Genomic DNA, 14,800 nt, shown 5'->3' on the forward strand with positions numbered 1-14,800 from the left:
ATATATAATATATCACCCATGTACTTATTCCTGCCTTTCAGGACTCTGGATAAGCTGGGTGACCACCCCCCATACGGCCGCCAATACCACGTCCTTCATCTCTAGCCTTGTTATGCAGTGACACATCTTCCGCTCGCACGGCTGCCATTGGTGGGGGGAGGGGGGGGATCCGCTCCTCGCTTTACTTTCAGTGACTCAGATCTTCTCGAAAACATTTTCTTAAGAAAAAAAAAAAAATCTAAAACCGTCGGCGCTTGTCAGAGGATTTGATTCGCTTGTATTTGCTTTCGCAGATTTGCCGTGACACTGTCTCCCCACTGAACATGACGTGACGTCTGAAGGAGCGCAAGACTCTGCCGCCATCCCTGACCCTCATCATGGAGCTGAAAGTATGGGTGGACGGGGTGCAGAGGATCGTCTGCGGGGTGACGGAGGCCACCACCTGCCAAGAAGTCGTCATCGCCCTGGCGCAGGCCATAGGTAAGTGATAAGGAAGGGGGGGGGGGATAGGTGCTGTTTTAAAGGGCCGCGACTAAAGTTTTTGTTCTGCTGGGATGCTATGGGCAACAAGGCCTGTTTTCAATGTTGAAAACCAAAATGGCCGCCAGTGCTTCTTCCACAGAGTGCGAAATCTGCTCAGTCCTATATCTCTGGGAAAGCTGGGTGACGTGGTAGATTCCTAATTTTGGACTTATAGGGGTTAACCACGGGCCGACCCAGCGCCTCGCTGCAATTCCGTCTGGTAAAACGTTTTTTTGGTGGAATGTGCCCAATGGCAGGAAAACCAGATGGCGTCCACTATTTTTTTTTTTTTTTTTTTTTTATGCAGAGCGCTGCTCTGGAGCACCAGATGTGAACTCGTTCCCTTGTGTTATTTCTAATTTTGTCAAGGTCCAGTCGGCGGAGCGTTTAGTGCGTGACACCTGCTCCCAGGCCGCGTGCGCCAGTCGCCGTCGCAGATTTTGGATCTGTCCAAAAACATATGCAGTTTTTTTCCCTGTACAGAACATTAACATGGCAAAATCCGTAAAGGGCCATGTTCTCCATTGTAAAGCAATTTCCTCTCTTTTTGGCTTTGCTGCGAAAGGACGTTGCAGATTTCGCTGAGGTAAAATCTGCCACAAAACCCTGGCCACATCTATAAAGGCGCTTTTCCGCCATGTCTGCACATAGCCATAGCCAATAGTATTGTAAAAAGTAGTTTCCTCTCTTTTTGGCTGTGCTGCAAAATGACCTAAATCGAGGGGAGGAGCTTTCTAAAAACATGTAATGCACCTCCCCCTTTTGTAGTTCTTCGCCTATGCTCCGCCTTCCTTAAGAAAACTGAAAACGGTGCATTGTTTGTTTTTTCGGGCACTTTTTTCGGGTCATGGCCCCCGGTGACCCCGTGTCGTCATAAACCACATCTGTCTCTTTCCTATCTCAGCATTTATTCTTCAAAGAGCCGCATAAACCCATCTAAATAAACATATCCGAGGATGTCAAAGTGTCGGCCATGTTTGTTTTTAAAGTCACATGATCTCTGGGGCTTTGTTTTTGTTTTCGCGAAAACCGCGGGGACTCAAAGCCCAAATCTACAGCAGTAACGTAAGATTTCTACCCAAATCTACCTAGGCCCCACATTTCTCCATACTGACTAATGGCTGTCCATGTTGCTCTTAGCAACCAATCAGAGATCAGCTTTCATTTCATAAACTGCTCTGGTGGAATGAAAGCCGCGCTGTGATTGGTTGTTATGAGCAGCAATGACAGACCGTTAGCTTTGATCAATAAGGCTGTTCTGTTTCAGAGAAAGTTGAGTGATGACCATAAGACCATCTACTGTGCCTTGTAAAGGCAGCGGCACCCAGCTTTCCCAAAGGATGAACTACATTTTACAGTTAAAGGAACAGTCCAGGAAAAATTCATAGGGGGCGGAGCATAACTAAGAAAATCAGGACTAAATAGAATCACTGTCTCATGCTCCGCCCTCTGTTATGCTTAATGCAGGGGCGGAGTCTAACCGGGAAATGTAAAGAGCACCAATGAGAATCCCGGTGTCATGCTCCGCCCTTCAGGTGCGGTTGTAGACATAACACAGAGAGGGCAGAGCATGACACCAAGATTCTCTTTGGGGGTTCTTTACATTTCGCGATTAGGCCCTGCCCCCACAGAGCTTGCATAAAGGGGGCGGAGCACAACAGGGATTTTCTGAATTTCAGACTCCGCCCCCTCCGTGTTATAGCGAATGCAAGCTCTGTGGGGGCGGGGCCTAACCAAGAACTAAAACGAACTAAAGAGTGTAATGCCCCAGCCCAAGCGGTCCTGTGTATATAACCCATTATATACCTCTTGCCTGGAGTGTTCCTTTAAGTCGGGGGTGTAACATGGCGTCCGATTTTTGGTTGCAGTTATTGCACCTCATACCCGGATGGTGTAGCTGCTCGCCCCTTGGAGGGTGCGGGGGATGGGATTGCCTCATCTTATAAATGTCACGTCTCTTATTACGCTCCAAACTGCTAAATTGTTCACAGATGGTTTTTTCAGCATCAGCTTCACAACCGCAGTCCAAAAAAAATCCACTGATCCTCCTGCGCTGTGATTGGTTGGGGCAGGAGAATACCGGGACGATGAGGAGTTTCCTCCCAGGGGTAACATCTCTAGAAGTGATGAGCAAGGCCGCGGATCTCTAGTATTAGGAACTTCTCTCAGTCCAGGCGGATTTAAAGGGGCAGTCCAGTCACTAGTCATATTAACTTCAGGAGAGCGGGGACAGTTGTATTCACACTGCATTTGGAAGGTCTGGTTGGTGTATGCACTAGGAAAGCTTGCATGTACCCCGTTGTGCCCCATGGGTGACAAAACAGTGTCCCCTGTGGAGGTATTTGTAGGGGGACATAGACTTGGGGAACTATTGCTGTGACTACTGGGGTGGAGTGTGGGTCAGTGCACAGAGGACTGGAAGAGAGCAGGATGACGGCTTGGTGTTAAGGCCTGTTTGTGTGGGTGGGAGATATGGGAAGGGGGTGTGACCTGCTATGACTACTGGGGAGGATTAAAGGCTGCCCTTTGGGACTACTGGGGAGGATTAGAGGCAATCTGCTGTGACTACTGGGGAGGATTAGAGGCTGCCCATTGAGACTACTGGGGAGGATTAGAGGCAACCTGCTGTGACTACTGGGGAGGATTAGAGGCTGCCCATTGGGACTACTGGGGTGGAGTGTGGGTCAGTGCACAGTGGACTGGAAGAGGGCAGGGTGAAGGCTTGGTGTTAAGGCCTGCTTGTGTGGGTGGGAGATATGGGAAGGTGGTGTGGCCTGCTATGACTACTGGGGAGGATTAAAGGTTGCCCTTTGGGACTACTGGGGAGGATTAGAGGCTGCCCATTGGGACTACTGGGGAGAATTAGAGGCTGCCCATTGGGACTACTGAGAAGGATTAGAGGCTGCCCATTGGAACTACTGGGGAGGATTAGAGGCTGCCCATTGACACTACTGGGGAGAATTAGAGGCAACCTGCTGTGACTACTGGGGAGGATTAGAGGCTGCCCATTGGGACTACTGGGGAGGATTAGAGGCAACCTGCTGGGACTACTGGGGAGGATTAGAGGCTGCCCATTGGGACTACTGGGGAGGATTAGAGGCAACCTGCTGGGACTACTGGGGAGGATTAGAGGCTGCCCATTGGGACTACTGGGGAGGATTAGAGGCAACCTGCTGGGACTACTGGAGAGATTAGAGGCAACTTGCTATGACTATTGGGAAGGATTAGAGGCAGTCTGCCTGGACTACTAACTGGTTGCTCTAGACAACAGATAAGGCTATCGGACGCACCTTATGTAGGGCCATGGTAGTCACCCACAAAGGCAGATTAGTGGTTGCTAGGTGATATGAATTCGGCCTTTAGTACATAAAGGGATACTGTTCCTACTAAACTGTTATTACTCCCTTGTTCCCTCCTTATATTTTGTGTATACCCCTTTAAATGCAGGAAGTGACTACTTTTTTTCAGCTTGGGGCCTGTATTCTGAAGGCCTCATTATCCCGGGCGGCCTCACCACAATTTCCTGTGTCTAATCATTAAAAAGAAAAAAAAAAAAAAAAGCTGCGAGTCCGTCCTTTAAATAGCCGCGTCTTAGCTCATCCCCCGTCACACAGCGGCCTCCATTCAGGATCAGGGCCCTCACTGGAGTAGTCTGACTAACACTGGTGTCAGTGAAAGGGCCGATGAATCACCACTTTCCCGATACAAGCCGCTACTCCAGAAAACTAACCATCAAGTGAAGCAAAAATAGTCTAATCCGGTCGTTGTACCTAAAAAGTTTACCATGCTGAGCAGCCAGGTGGGGGCGGGGCTTCAGAATGATTGACTGATCTGTATGACAACTTACTCCGGCCTCAGTTTTGCTTTCCTTTCAGTAACATTCCCTCACAAACAATACAGATATTTCGGGAGTGGGCTTGACATTTTCGCTATAATCAGGGCAGGGCGACCTTTGCCCTCCCTCCCTGAGATGGCTGTTTTCCTTAATTTAACGGTTCTGGCTTCAGAGGATTATGGGCGACTCAGGGGGCCGGGTGGGGAGGGGGGCGCTGAAGTTTGATCTTGTAAACATTATTACGTAGTCAGGGACGGGGGGAGGGGGGGGGGAGGAGGGGCGCCCACTGAAGTTTGAGACGTTACCTGCGACCTTCTGGTTACTTGGCTTGAGGCTTGAGCAAGGTGACACCTGAGAAATAAGGGTCAGGGGTCTTAAAGGGGATCTCTTGACTGCCCCAAGTCAGGCCCAGGATTCAGTCAGTCGGATTCTGTAGTCCTCCAGCAGGGAAGGTGAAGAGGAATCAGAAATTTCACAATCTCTTGAGGCGTTTCCCAGAATTGCCCTGTAATTCTCAGAAACAAAAAGTCATACTGATAAGATGAAGATTTTATGTTTTGTGGTGATGGAAGACTGTGGGTGGTCTTAAAGGGAATGTACGCCTAAGAAAGATTCCTTTAAATTTTGAAATTCCTATCAAAACTGATCTAGAAATTTTAGTTATACCCCATAAATGGCCCCTTAAAGTGCCAAGAAGGGGCCCGAAGTATAAACTCTCCGCCCCTTTCCTTTAAATTAAGTTGCTTCCGACTTCTTAGAACTGAAGGAATCATGTGACCTTACTTAAAGGGGATGTCACATAGTGATCATTCTTATCCAGCTTCCCTGTCGGGGCGCTTATGGCTGTCATAGAGAAAGTCCCTACTCTGGGGGGGGGGGGGGACAACTCTGTTTTTGGAAATAACTAGGCATGTTTTTGAATCCCATGCAACGTCTTAAGGGGAACCTCACAAAAGAAGAAGCCACTTTAGAAGGATGTTTTTACGATGTAATGATGTGGGTTATCCTCCTGACAGATGTGCTACCTTACCCCTCCCTTCAACTTCGTATCACAATCCGAAGGTCTGAGGTTGGTTTCTGTCATGATTTTTCAATATGGCGACAGAGATAAGTGGCTGCCTCAAACATCTGATGCCGCTTATCTCCAGAGAATTTTTACATCCAAGCTGAGGTAAACTTCCCCTTTAATAGGCCGGTCCTGACATTCATTCTCTCCACTACTATAGAAGATGCCAAAATTTCCCACACGCAATCTGCTCCGTCTGCGAGCTCTGACATCCGCCCGCCGTGTGTTCAAACATCTTCTGACTTGGCTGCGAAGACTATTTGTGTCTAACATGCGGCAGTTTCTGGAGCCGCGCCGCTATTTTGCCAAGCAAAAATCTGTTGTCTTTTAAATTTTTTTGTAAAATTTCTTTCAAATTTCCAAATTTTATTTTTTTTAAAGATTACATTTTCCAGGATTTTTTTACTTACCGTATTTATTTACTTTGTCGGGGTGCTCTACATTATTAAGATATTGAACCTTTATACCATCTCATGGTGCCAGATATTTCACCAAATATTCTGTGTGGAATAAACCATATGGGCTAAAATTTGCTGACATTTTTTTTTTTAATTTTTTTTTTTAAATTTAATTTAAAAAATGTGACATGATTTGGGTCCTCTTATGACAACATCACAACACGAACATGGAGTTATACAAATGAAATTTTTGATAGATGACCCCCAACTAACAAGAGTCTTAAGACGCACAGTATGTACCAGTAATCCAATAGCGCCATCTACTGGTAGTGCTTGTGTTACCGCTCTACACGTTCTAAATTATTCAGTGATTCCACTTGACATCTCTTGTATTGATTTTATATTATATGATGTTTTTTCAAAGCGAATTTCAGAATTTTTGTCAAATTCACTTCACTAACAGTGCACAGTTAGACTCTGTTCACACCTATAATATGGAAGCCATGATAGTGTGCCAGATTTATAGGCGGATGTAATTTTTAATAGGCTCTGTCAAGTTTTATGTAGTTTTGAGATGAGATCATCATACCCTAAGGTCGTGTTCACATTTGCGTTGTCATTACAGTTTTCTGTTCCACCATAGGACCAAAAATGCATGATGAGTCACATGACAAACCCCAGCGGCACTGGACACTGAAAAATCTGTCAGGTTCTATCATGGAGTCCTTTTATAACTTGGACTGATCCTCCCATGCAGAACCAATTCGGGAGTGAGGGCCAGATTGCCTGATATAGGATTTGTAGTTAGACTCCTGCGCTGACACTTCTAAAGTTCATATTATGAGGGTCAAATTCGATTCTTGGATCCTCAGGGGTGGGGCTAATTAAAAAGGGGCGTGTTTCTTCACAAACCAGGCCAGGTCTGTAGGCAACTTGCATTGGGTTGTAGAGATGTCAAGGACGAACCCAATTTTTTTGCTGTTTGGGATGTGAATCCTACTCAAAATTTCTGAACAATCAGCTGTTTGGTCACATGTCTGACTACAGAGTGAAGCTACACTGTTGTCTGTTTACAAGGGCAACCAGCAAAATTTTAAGAGGTCTTGGTTTTAACTATGAGGGTAAAGGCAAAGACGTTCTATCGGGCCTAGTAGTCAGGTGGGACCCTTATCCAAAGATTGTGGACGATTAAAGAGGACAGTGGTTGCGGTCATCAGGGGCCCATTCTTGCGCTTCCTGTGGGGCCCTTGGTAGCTTATGAGTCCATATAATGATCAAAACTGTCTATGTGCACATGGCAACCAATCACGGCACAGCTTACACTTCTCCAGAGCACTTAACAAAATGAAAGCTACGCCGTGATTGGTTGCAATGGACAAGGCCCAGGTTTTAGTAAATGTGGCCCATTATGGTCATAATTTAACCCTTTTTATCTCTTATTCTGCAGGTCGCACAGGAAGATACACTTTAATAGAAAAATGGAGAGACTCGGAGAGGCACTTGGCTCCTCACGAAAACCCGGTGATCTCCCTGAACAAGTGGGGACAATACGCAAGCGACGTGCAGCTTATTTTGAGGCGCACCGGGCCTTCTCTCAGCGAGCGTCCTACATCGGACAGCATTGCCCACGTGCCTGAGAGGAACTTGTACAGGCAAAGCCTGCCCCCTCTGGCCAAACTGAGGCCACAGAACGACCGGTCCATCAAGAGGCGCGAACCAAAGAGGAAATCATTGACTTTTACCGGCGGAGCCAAAGGACTTATGGACATTTTCGGTAAAGGCAAAGAGTCCGAATTTAAGCAAAAACTGCTTAATAACTATAGGACGACGGGCGAGGACTTAAAGAAGCTCATACACTTACAGTCCGAGAAGCTCTTGACCCTCGAGAAGCAGCTGGACTCCAGCGACGCCGAGGTGCGATATTGGGAGCAGAAATACAAGTCCGGCTTGGAGGACGAAATCGAGAAGTGGGAGCAGAAGATCAAACGGAACGACGTAGAGATCGGGGAAGAGGAATTCTGGGAGAACGAGTTCCAGATCGAGGTGGAAAACGAAAAACAGCTCAAGGAACAACTGGAGGAGATGACCCAACGCATGCTCCAGTGCGAGAACCAGCTGAAGGACTGCCAGAGCCAGATGCTGAAAATCGAAAGCGGGATTGAGGCGGAGAGGTTACAGATGGTGGTACAAGAGTCGCAAGTTAATGAGGAAATCATCAGGGGGAAGATCGAAAAGATCAAAGGGGAGCTGGACATCCAGGGGCAAGAAAGTATACGGCTGGATAATGGCGGCAAGGCTGTAGAGCGGTCTCTGGGACAAGCTGCAAAGAGGTTGTTGGTAAGTTATGGCTGCTGTAGAATTGTGGGAGCTGAGGGGAAACCAGTATGGGGCCATTACACCTCCTACTGGGGTTGTCCTCCAGCTGAGTGACAGATGCCGGAGAAATATTCCTCACTTTCAGTATTTTTTATTTATTTATATTCACTTTCTTAAAGGTAATGTTTCAAATAATCTTGATATAAAAAAAAAAAAAAAAAAAATTACCGTTTTAGGTTTACAGCTCCTATGCACAGCAATGTGTCTGTGTGACGTCTGGTTCTCCAGCCATGTGGTTATCCTCCCCCTCTACTGTCTGAATGGAGTAATACTGCAGCATCAGACTACTGACAGGATTTTGTGTACTCAGCTCCTATGCAGAGCAATGTGTCTCCATGTGTAGTCTAGTCCTGCAGCATTGTTACCTTCTCTCATGTGTCCCCTATTCCATGTTCGGTAGGATGAGGGAGAAGGAATACAGAGAGAATGGAACACTATATAACAGACAAGGAGTTGTGTATACAGCTCCTATGCAGAGCAAATTGTCTCTATGATTACAGACTACATATCGCCTCTATGTAGTCAGATCCAGCTGTCATACTCCCAAACACCCGTCCATCTCCTGCTGTGTGTTAACCTACTGGAGAAGTAGAGGGAGCGGAGTAACACATGATCAGACTACATCGGGTTTGTTTGTAGTCTGTATCCATGGATTCGCCAGGAAAAAAAAATGGAACTCAAATTTCATACCCCCAGCTGTGTAACGCATTTGGCATGAGTGGCCCCAAAGGCTAAGTTCACACGGGGGGGGGGGGGCGGTATGGTGGAATTTGGCACCGAGAGTGACGCGGGGAGCCACTCTCGGGTCAAAACCCGCCTGCCAGGACGGTCACGGTCGCGTCTCCCCCCGGAGTCGGAAAAAAGTAGCCTGGCGGTCTACATAGACCACCATTGTGAGGGGGCGGATTATGACGTGGATTTTTTGTCAACCTTCAAGATGATAATTTTTTTCCCCCTCACCGCAGGAGCGAGAGCAGGAACTCGAACAGTTGACCAAAGAACTCCGACAAGTGAATCTTCAGCAGTTTATCCAGCAGACGGGCACTAAGGTTACGGTGCTGCCCGCGGAGCCCAGCGAAACTGAATTCCCACAGCCAGAAAAAGGTACACTTATTTATTGTGCTTACTTATATAGCGCCATCATATTCCGCAGCGCTTTACAGATATTGACAGTCACTGTCCCGTATAGGGATCACAATCTAAAGTCCCTATCAGTATGTCTTTGGTGTGTGGGAGGAAACCCACGCAAACACGGGGAGAACATACAAACTCCTTGCAGATGTTGTCCTTGGCAGGATTTGAACCTAGGACTCCATTGCTAACCACTGAGCCACCATGCTGCCCACACTTGCCTCGAGCCGCCATAATTATTCTCAACTGTTTGCGTTGCAGCCATATTGATCCTTGTGGAGGGTACAGTTTCTTGGCAGAAGCTTGTTTCGGGCATCAAACTCGGACCCTCCACAGTTTTACTGAATTTACTAGTAATCCCAAATTATAGGTAACGGATAGTCCAATAGATTGACAAAATAATTGCAGTACCTCTAGTGGACAGTAGGTGTCGCTATTTCATCAAAAACAAAAAAGTTTTTGAATTTTGTTATACAATTTTTTTTTGTTTGTTTTTTACCTTACTCAGAGCCAGCATTCCAGTCGGGGTCTCTAAAACGGCCTGTAACTTCGAGACAACTTCCAAGTAACCTGCGGATCCTCCAGAACGCCCTCTCTTCAGGCTTCAACCCAGAAGGCATCTACGTATAACCACAGGGATGAACTCTACGACTGTGGACACTTCTGACATTTCCACAAATGAGGTCTCCCTCTTCGTCGGAGGCCTTGAAACATATCCACCCCCAGCTAAAGGAGCCATCATTTTTGCGACTCTTTGTAAGGAAACCACCGATGGAAACCATCAACAAGTATCAAGCAATAGGACATTGCTGACGTGTTGACCTGAGGTCGACACTTTTATCCGATTATTTTTTTTTTTTAATACTATTTTTGGGGTATTATTTCATACGGCATGATAGACGGTCCGGACGTCTACAGAAGGGTTGAAAGTGATAGAAATATATATATTTTTCCATCAGCTTTTGTATCTCATACCAATGATAAGACCTTGATGTTTTTGCTATATATTTTATGTCCAGTATTTCATTTTTTTATTTTTTTTATCTGCTCAAACATCAACCATAACAGTGTTACTATGACGTACGACCACAGTATTAAATCCTGAAGGGCACAATGATATTTATAGAAAAGATATCAATATTCATTGTAGTATCTATACAACTCGCCAGCCTATCAGATTTGCTGATCTATTGAGGGCCAGATTATTGGATTTTTACTGTATATGGGATTTTAATTTAGAATCATGGGCTGACACTTCTTAGGTCCATATAGTGAGGCCTGGATTAAATTCTTGGATCCTCGGGGGTGGGGCTAGTTATAAAAAGGAGTGGCTAGGCCTGGATTAAATTCTTGGATCCTCGGGGGTGGGACTAGTTATTAAAAAAAAAAAAAATAGGAGTGGCTAGGCCTTAATTAAATTTTTGGATCCTCGGGGGTAGGACTAGTTATAAAAAGAGGCGTGGCTAGGCCGGGATTAAATTCTTGGATCCTCGGGGGTGGGACTGGTTATAAAAAGAGGAGTGGCTAGGCCTGAATTAAATTTTTGGATCATCAGGGGTGGGACTGGTTATAAAAAGAGGAGTGGCTAGGCCTGGATTAAATTCTTGGATCCTCGGGGGGTGGGACTAGTTATAACAAGAGGAGTGGCTAGGCCTGGCTTAAATTCTTGGTTCCTTGGGGGTGGGACTAGTTATAAAAAGGAGTGGCTAGGCCTGGGTTAAATTCTTGGATCCTCGGGGGTGGGACTAGTTATAAAAAGAGGAGTGGCTTTTCAAAACCAGGCCACAGCTGGAGACATCTCATCATGGTTTTTGGGACTATCAAAGTAGAACCCAGCTATTTTGGTATTAAGGATATGAATCAAGTAGGTCTGTGTGAATCTTACACCCCACCCCCCCAAATAAAAAAAAAATAAAAAATAAATTCTAGCAAATTTTGAGGGCATTTTTTGTAATATATAAACAGAAAAAAATTACAGTAAAATTCCTTTAATCTGGCACTTAGATGGATCAGTTTGATCATAAAATATTCTGGATTAACCCATGGCCATAAAAAAAAAAAAAAATCCTATAAACAGCCCAAAATAGGAGTAACTTGTATGTTAGAATATGACCGCAGAGTCTCGTAATCAGAATTTCCGGACAATCAATTACCGGATTACAGGATTTCTAGTGTAAACTTGTACACAGAAGCGACACTCCAGCTCTTTATTCCTCTATTTATTCCTATCATTAACTATAGAATGTAGTTCTATACATTCACACGTATTTTTGCCAAATAGCGGACAATCGGCGTACATTTCCACCGGAGACGCTCACCAAGGGTTTGAAGCGTACGGTGACGGCTCATGACAACCGGGTGATCGTATGCCGAGAGGAATCTGTGTGATTGCATGTAAGATAGATTCACGCACCACGTGATGCACTAGAAAGGCGTATTAGCTTTATGAGGTCAGAGGTCAGAACGCGGACCCGTTTTCTATACGTATTTTTACCACGTTTTTCACATTTATAACAAAAATGGAGGATGTTTGTATCTTACATTCCTATAGCTACGGGCTACCACTTCGGTTTTGTCAATACATTCATTTGGCAGCCATTTTGGGGCGATGAGAAATTCAAAATGGCTGCCTTTACGGGGATAGTATGTTACAATGCATGACAACTATATGTGAGCTGCTGGTTACATGTATGTACGGTCAGACATGTTTTTTTATTCCTAATTATTTTCCCTCAGACACCACTCGGTTCAAATTAAAAAATTAAAGGGATTTTCCAGAAATTTATATTGATGCCATTTTTGGGGTACCTCACTTTGCCTGATAGTGCGGTCACATAAACAAAGGGTGTATGGAAACCTGCGTCAAATGGGCACCCATTTTGCCAGTTGGCAACCATATTCTACATGGCGGGCCTGAGGATGTGACACATTCATGGCCTATGTTAAGGATATTTCTGTGAACCCCTTTAAATTGATGGCTGGGGGGGGGACCCCACCAATCTCTAGAATGGGGTCACTTCCATAGGACTTAATTCAAGTTCACGCACAACTGGTCGCCGCTCTGTTCACACTCCGCCATGCTCTAGTTGTGTGGCCGCGGATTGGGGTCCCCCTCTCTAGCGTCGGCCGTCATAATGGCTGGAATACCCCTTTAATTTTACTTCAGTGACGACAAAAAGAGCCATTTGTAGACTAGGCCTCGTTTCATGCGGCAACGTGGCAACTGTCTACCCGAGGCCTACTATAGGAGCATGCAAACCGGGACAGCTGAGACTTGTAGTTCCCCGGTCAGGACCTTTATTTTTTTAGTATCTTTTCCTCCTGGCATCCATTGCTTATCGCTGCCTTAAAAACCAGCATTTGTGACGAGACGACGTCATCCACCATTTGTAAAGCGCAAAGTGGAATAAAAAAAAACGAGGCCGCAAGTTGCGTTTTACGGAAACGTACGATTTTGTGGCAATTTATAAGAATTCCAGCGTTGGGGCCTCGCCCTAATACAGTATTAGAGAGCCTGAGGAGAAGCGAATGACGCATGTGACGTATCGAGTGTAAACGGATGTGTGAGAATAACCGCGCAGATCACGGCAATAATATTTAGCGATGTCAGGCCGCATTCACATGCGAGCAATTTTTTTTTCCCCATAAATCTGGTAAAATACAGCATGTGTGTGTGTGTGTATATATATATATATATATATATATATATATATATATATACACACACAAATTGGTGGCAGCCATTTTGAGATTCGTATAATTATGGTGACTATGATCTTTATATAACGCTTAGGCCTGTGTATAAGCAGGGGTGTTGCTATGGGGGGTGCAGTGGTTGCCCTGGACCCTGTGGGGGACCCAAAGGTCCATAAAATATACCACTATTCTGAATGGCACAAGGTAGTTAGGGGCCCCCTTTATCTAAGTTACACCTCTGCGTATAAGGCCTATGTCACGTCTGTATACATCTGTATACACAGACATTAAAGCCATAGGTTGACCAATGTATATTCTTTCTACCTAAGGCTCTGTTCTTACTAGCGCCATGGCTTTGGCGGATCTCCTTGCCAAACAACAAAATGGCCGCCGCCGCTGGTGGCCGCACACTAATGGAAGGAAATCTACTTGTAATATGACTTGTGAATGGACTTTTTGTGCGTTCTGATTGGACGACGCTGTTTTCAGTATATATATATTTAGGTGACTGCGACTTTTTGGACACGCTCAGAAACTGTGAATGAACTTTAAGCTCTGCTTTTTGCTTCGATGCAAACCTTGTATTATATGTAATTATCTATTTTCTGTTAACGATATTATCTATTTTCTGATTTTATCCACACATTGTTAATTATTGCTATGAAATGGAAAAAAAAAACAAAAAAAAAACAAAAAAAAAAAAACATGGATTTGTTGCATACAATATATTCCCGCACACTTTGGGAAAGTCCGTCTCCTGTCTTTATTGACTCATTGGAATGTGGCAAGTTCTAATTAGCCGCTGTGATAACGTGTAATCTGTGGGACAACCTGGCAGTAAGTGATGAGTTTCCCTACAGCAACCCCGCAGGACAAATTAAGTATTGCACAATGTCCATTCAAATCAAAGGATTGTCTATGTAACAATACTAAGCAGGACTGGCTTACCTGTGATTGGCCACATAGCAGATGAGAAGCCAATCACGCCAATGGAACAGACCAGAATGGCATTATGGTCAAGGCTGCAGAACATAGCCAAGATGTCAAGGGTTCAAGACCCAGTGAGCTCAGTTCCTGACAGTCTATGTGTGTATAAAGGGCAGGTCCTCCAAGGTTAGAGACACTCTTTATAGCAACTCTTTACAAGAGTCAAGAGAAGAATCCCGAGGATGGGGGGAGTCTTACCCCCGTTGTGAATGTAGTCCCTGCAGTACTTGCTTCTGGAGTGGGGGGGCGCTGTATTCACCACATGGGTAACCCACTTCCCCGTTCTTGGTATTGATGGGCGTCCCTATCCCCGAACAGCACCTAAGGGATAGGGAATAAATAAGTCTTGTAGTATAACCCCTTTAAATTCTATAGTTGTGTTGTTACCACTAGGAGGAGCTCTCTACCTATGTCTGCTCTGTATCCTATGATGTCTGCACCAACCAGCCGTAACATTAAAACCTAAAGACCAGTATTGTGGAGGTCCATCAAGCTACCAAAATGGCTCTGACCCTGAAGGCCTGGACTCTATAGATCCTCGGAAAGAGGTATCAGGGAGCCCTGACCAGTCTACGGCAACGTTGCCCCATACACCTCTCTTTCATAGCAGGCAGGAACTTTTTCAGCAATTTTCTTATTTTGTGGTATCAGACTAGACTGACTGGTCTTAGACGTCCATGAGCCTCTCACTGGTTCTCCCGATTTCCTTCCTTTGACCATTTTTGGCAGGTACTAACAACTACTTACCAGGAGCACCCCACAAGACCGGCCACTGCGGACATGCAAGGA

General features: G+C 45.4%; 1 protein-coding gene across 1 annotated transcript in view; it reads left to right on the top strand.

Annotated features, from left to right (window-relative positions):
* Positions 1–13,754, top strand: part of RASSF8 (Ras association domain family member 8) — a 37,779-nt gene extending 24,025 nt beyond the window's left edge. Inside the window, exons 2-5 of the mRNA XM_075275373.1 lie at positions 294–480; positions 7,269–8,158; positions 9,163–9,301; positions 9,837–13,754. Coding sequence (XP_075131474.1) covers positions 378–480; positions 7,269–8,158; positions 9,163–9,301; positions 9,837–9,958 — 1,254 coding nt within the window. The 5' untranslated portion in view covers positions 294–377 and the 3' untranslated portion in view covers positions 9,959–13,754. The remainder of the gene's footprint in view (positions 1–293; positions 481–7,268; positions 8,159–9,162; positions 9,302–9,836) is intronic.
* The last annotated feature ends 1,046 nt before the right edge of the window (positions 13,755–14,800 follow it).

Source organism: Leptodactylus fuscus, chromosome 5 (genome assembly GCF_031893055.1).
Source record: "Leptodactylus fuscus isolate aLepFus1 chromosome 5, aLepFus1.hap2, whole genome shotgun sequence".
In the NCBI taxonomy this organism is placed as follows: domain Eukaryota; kingdom Metazoa; phylum Chordata; class Amphibia; order Anura; family Leptodactylidae; genus Leptodactylus; species Leptodactylus fuscus.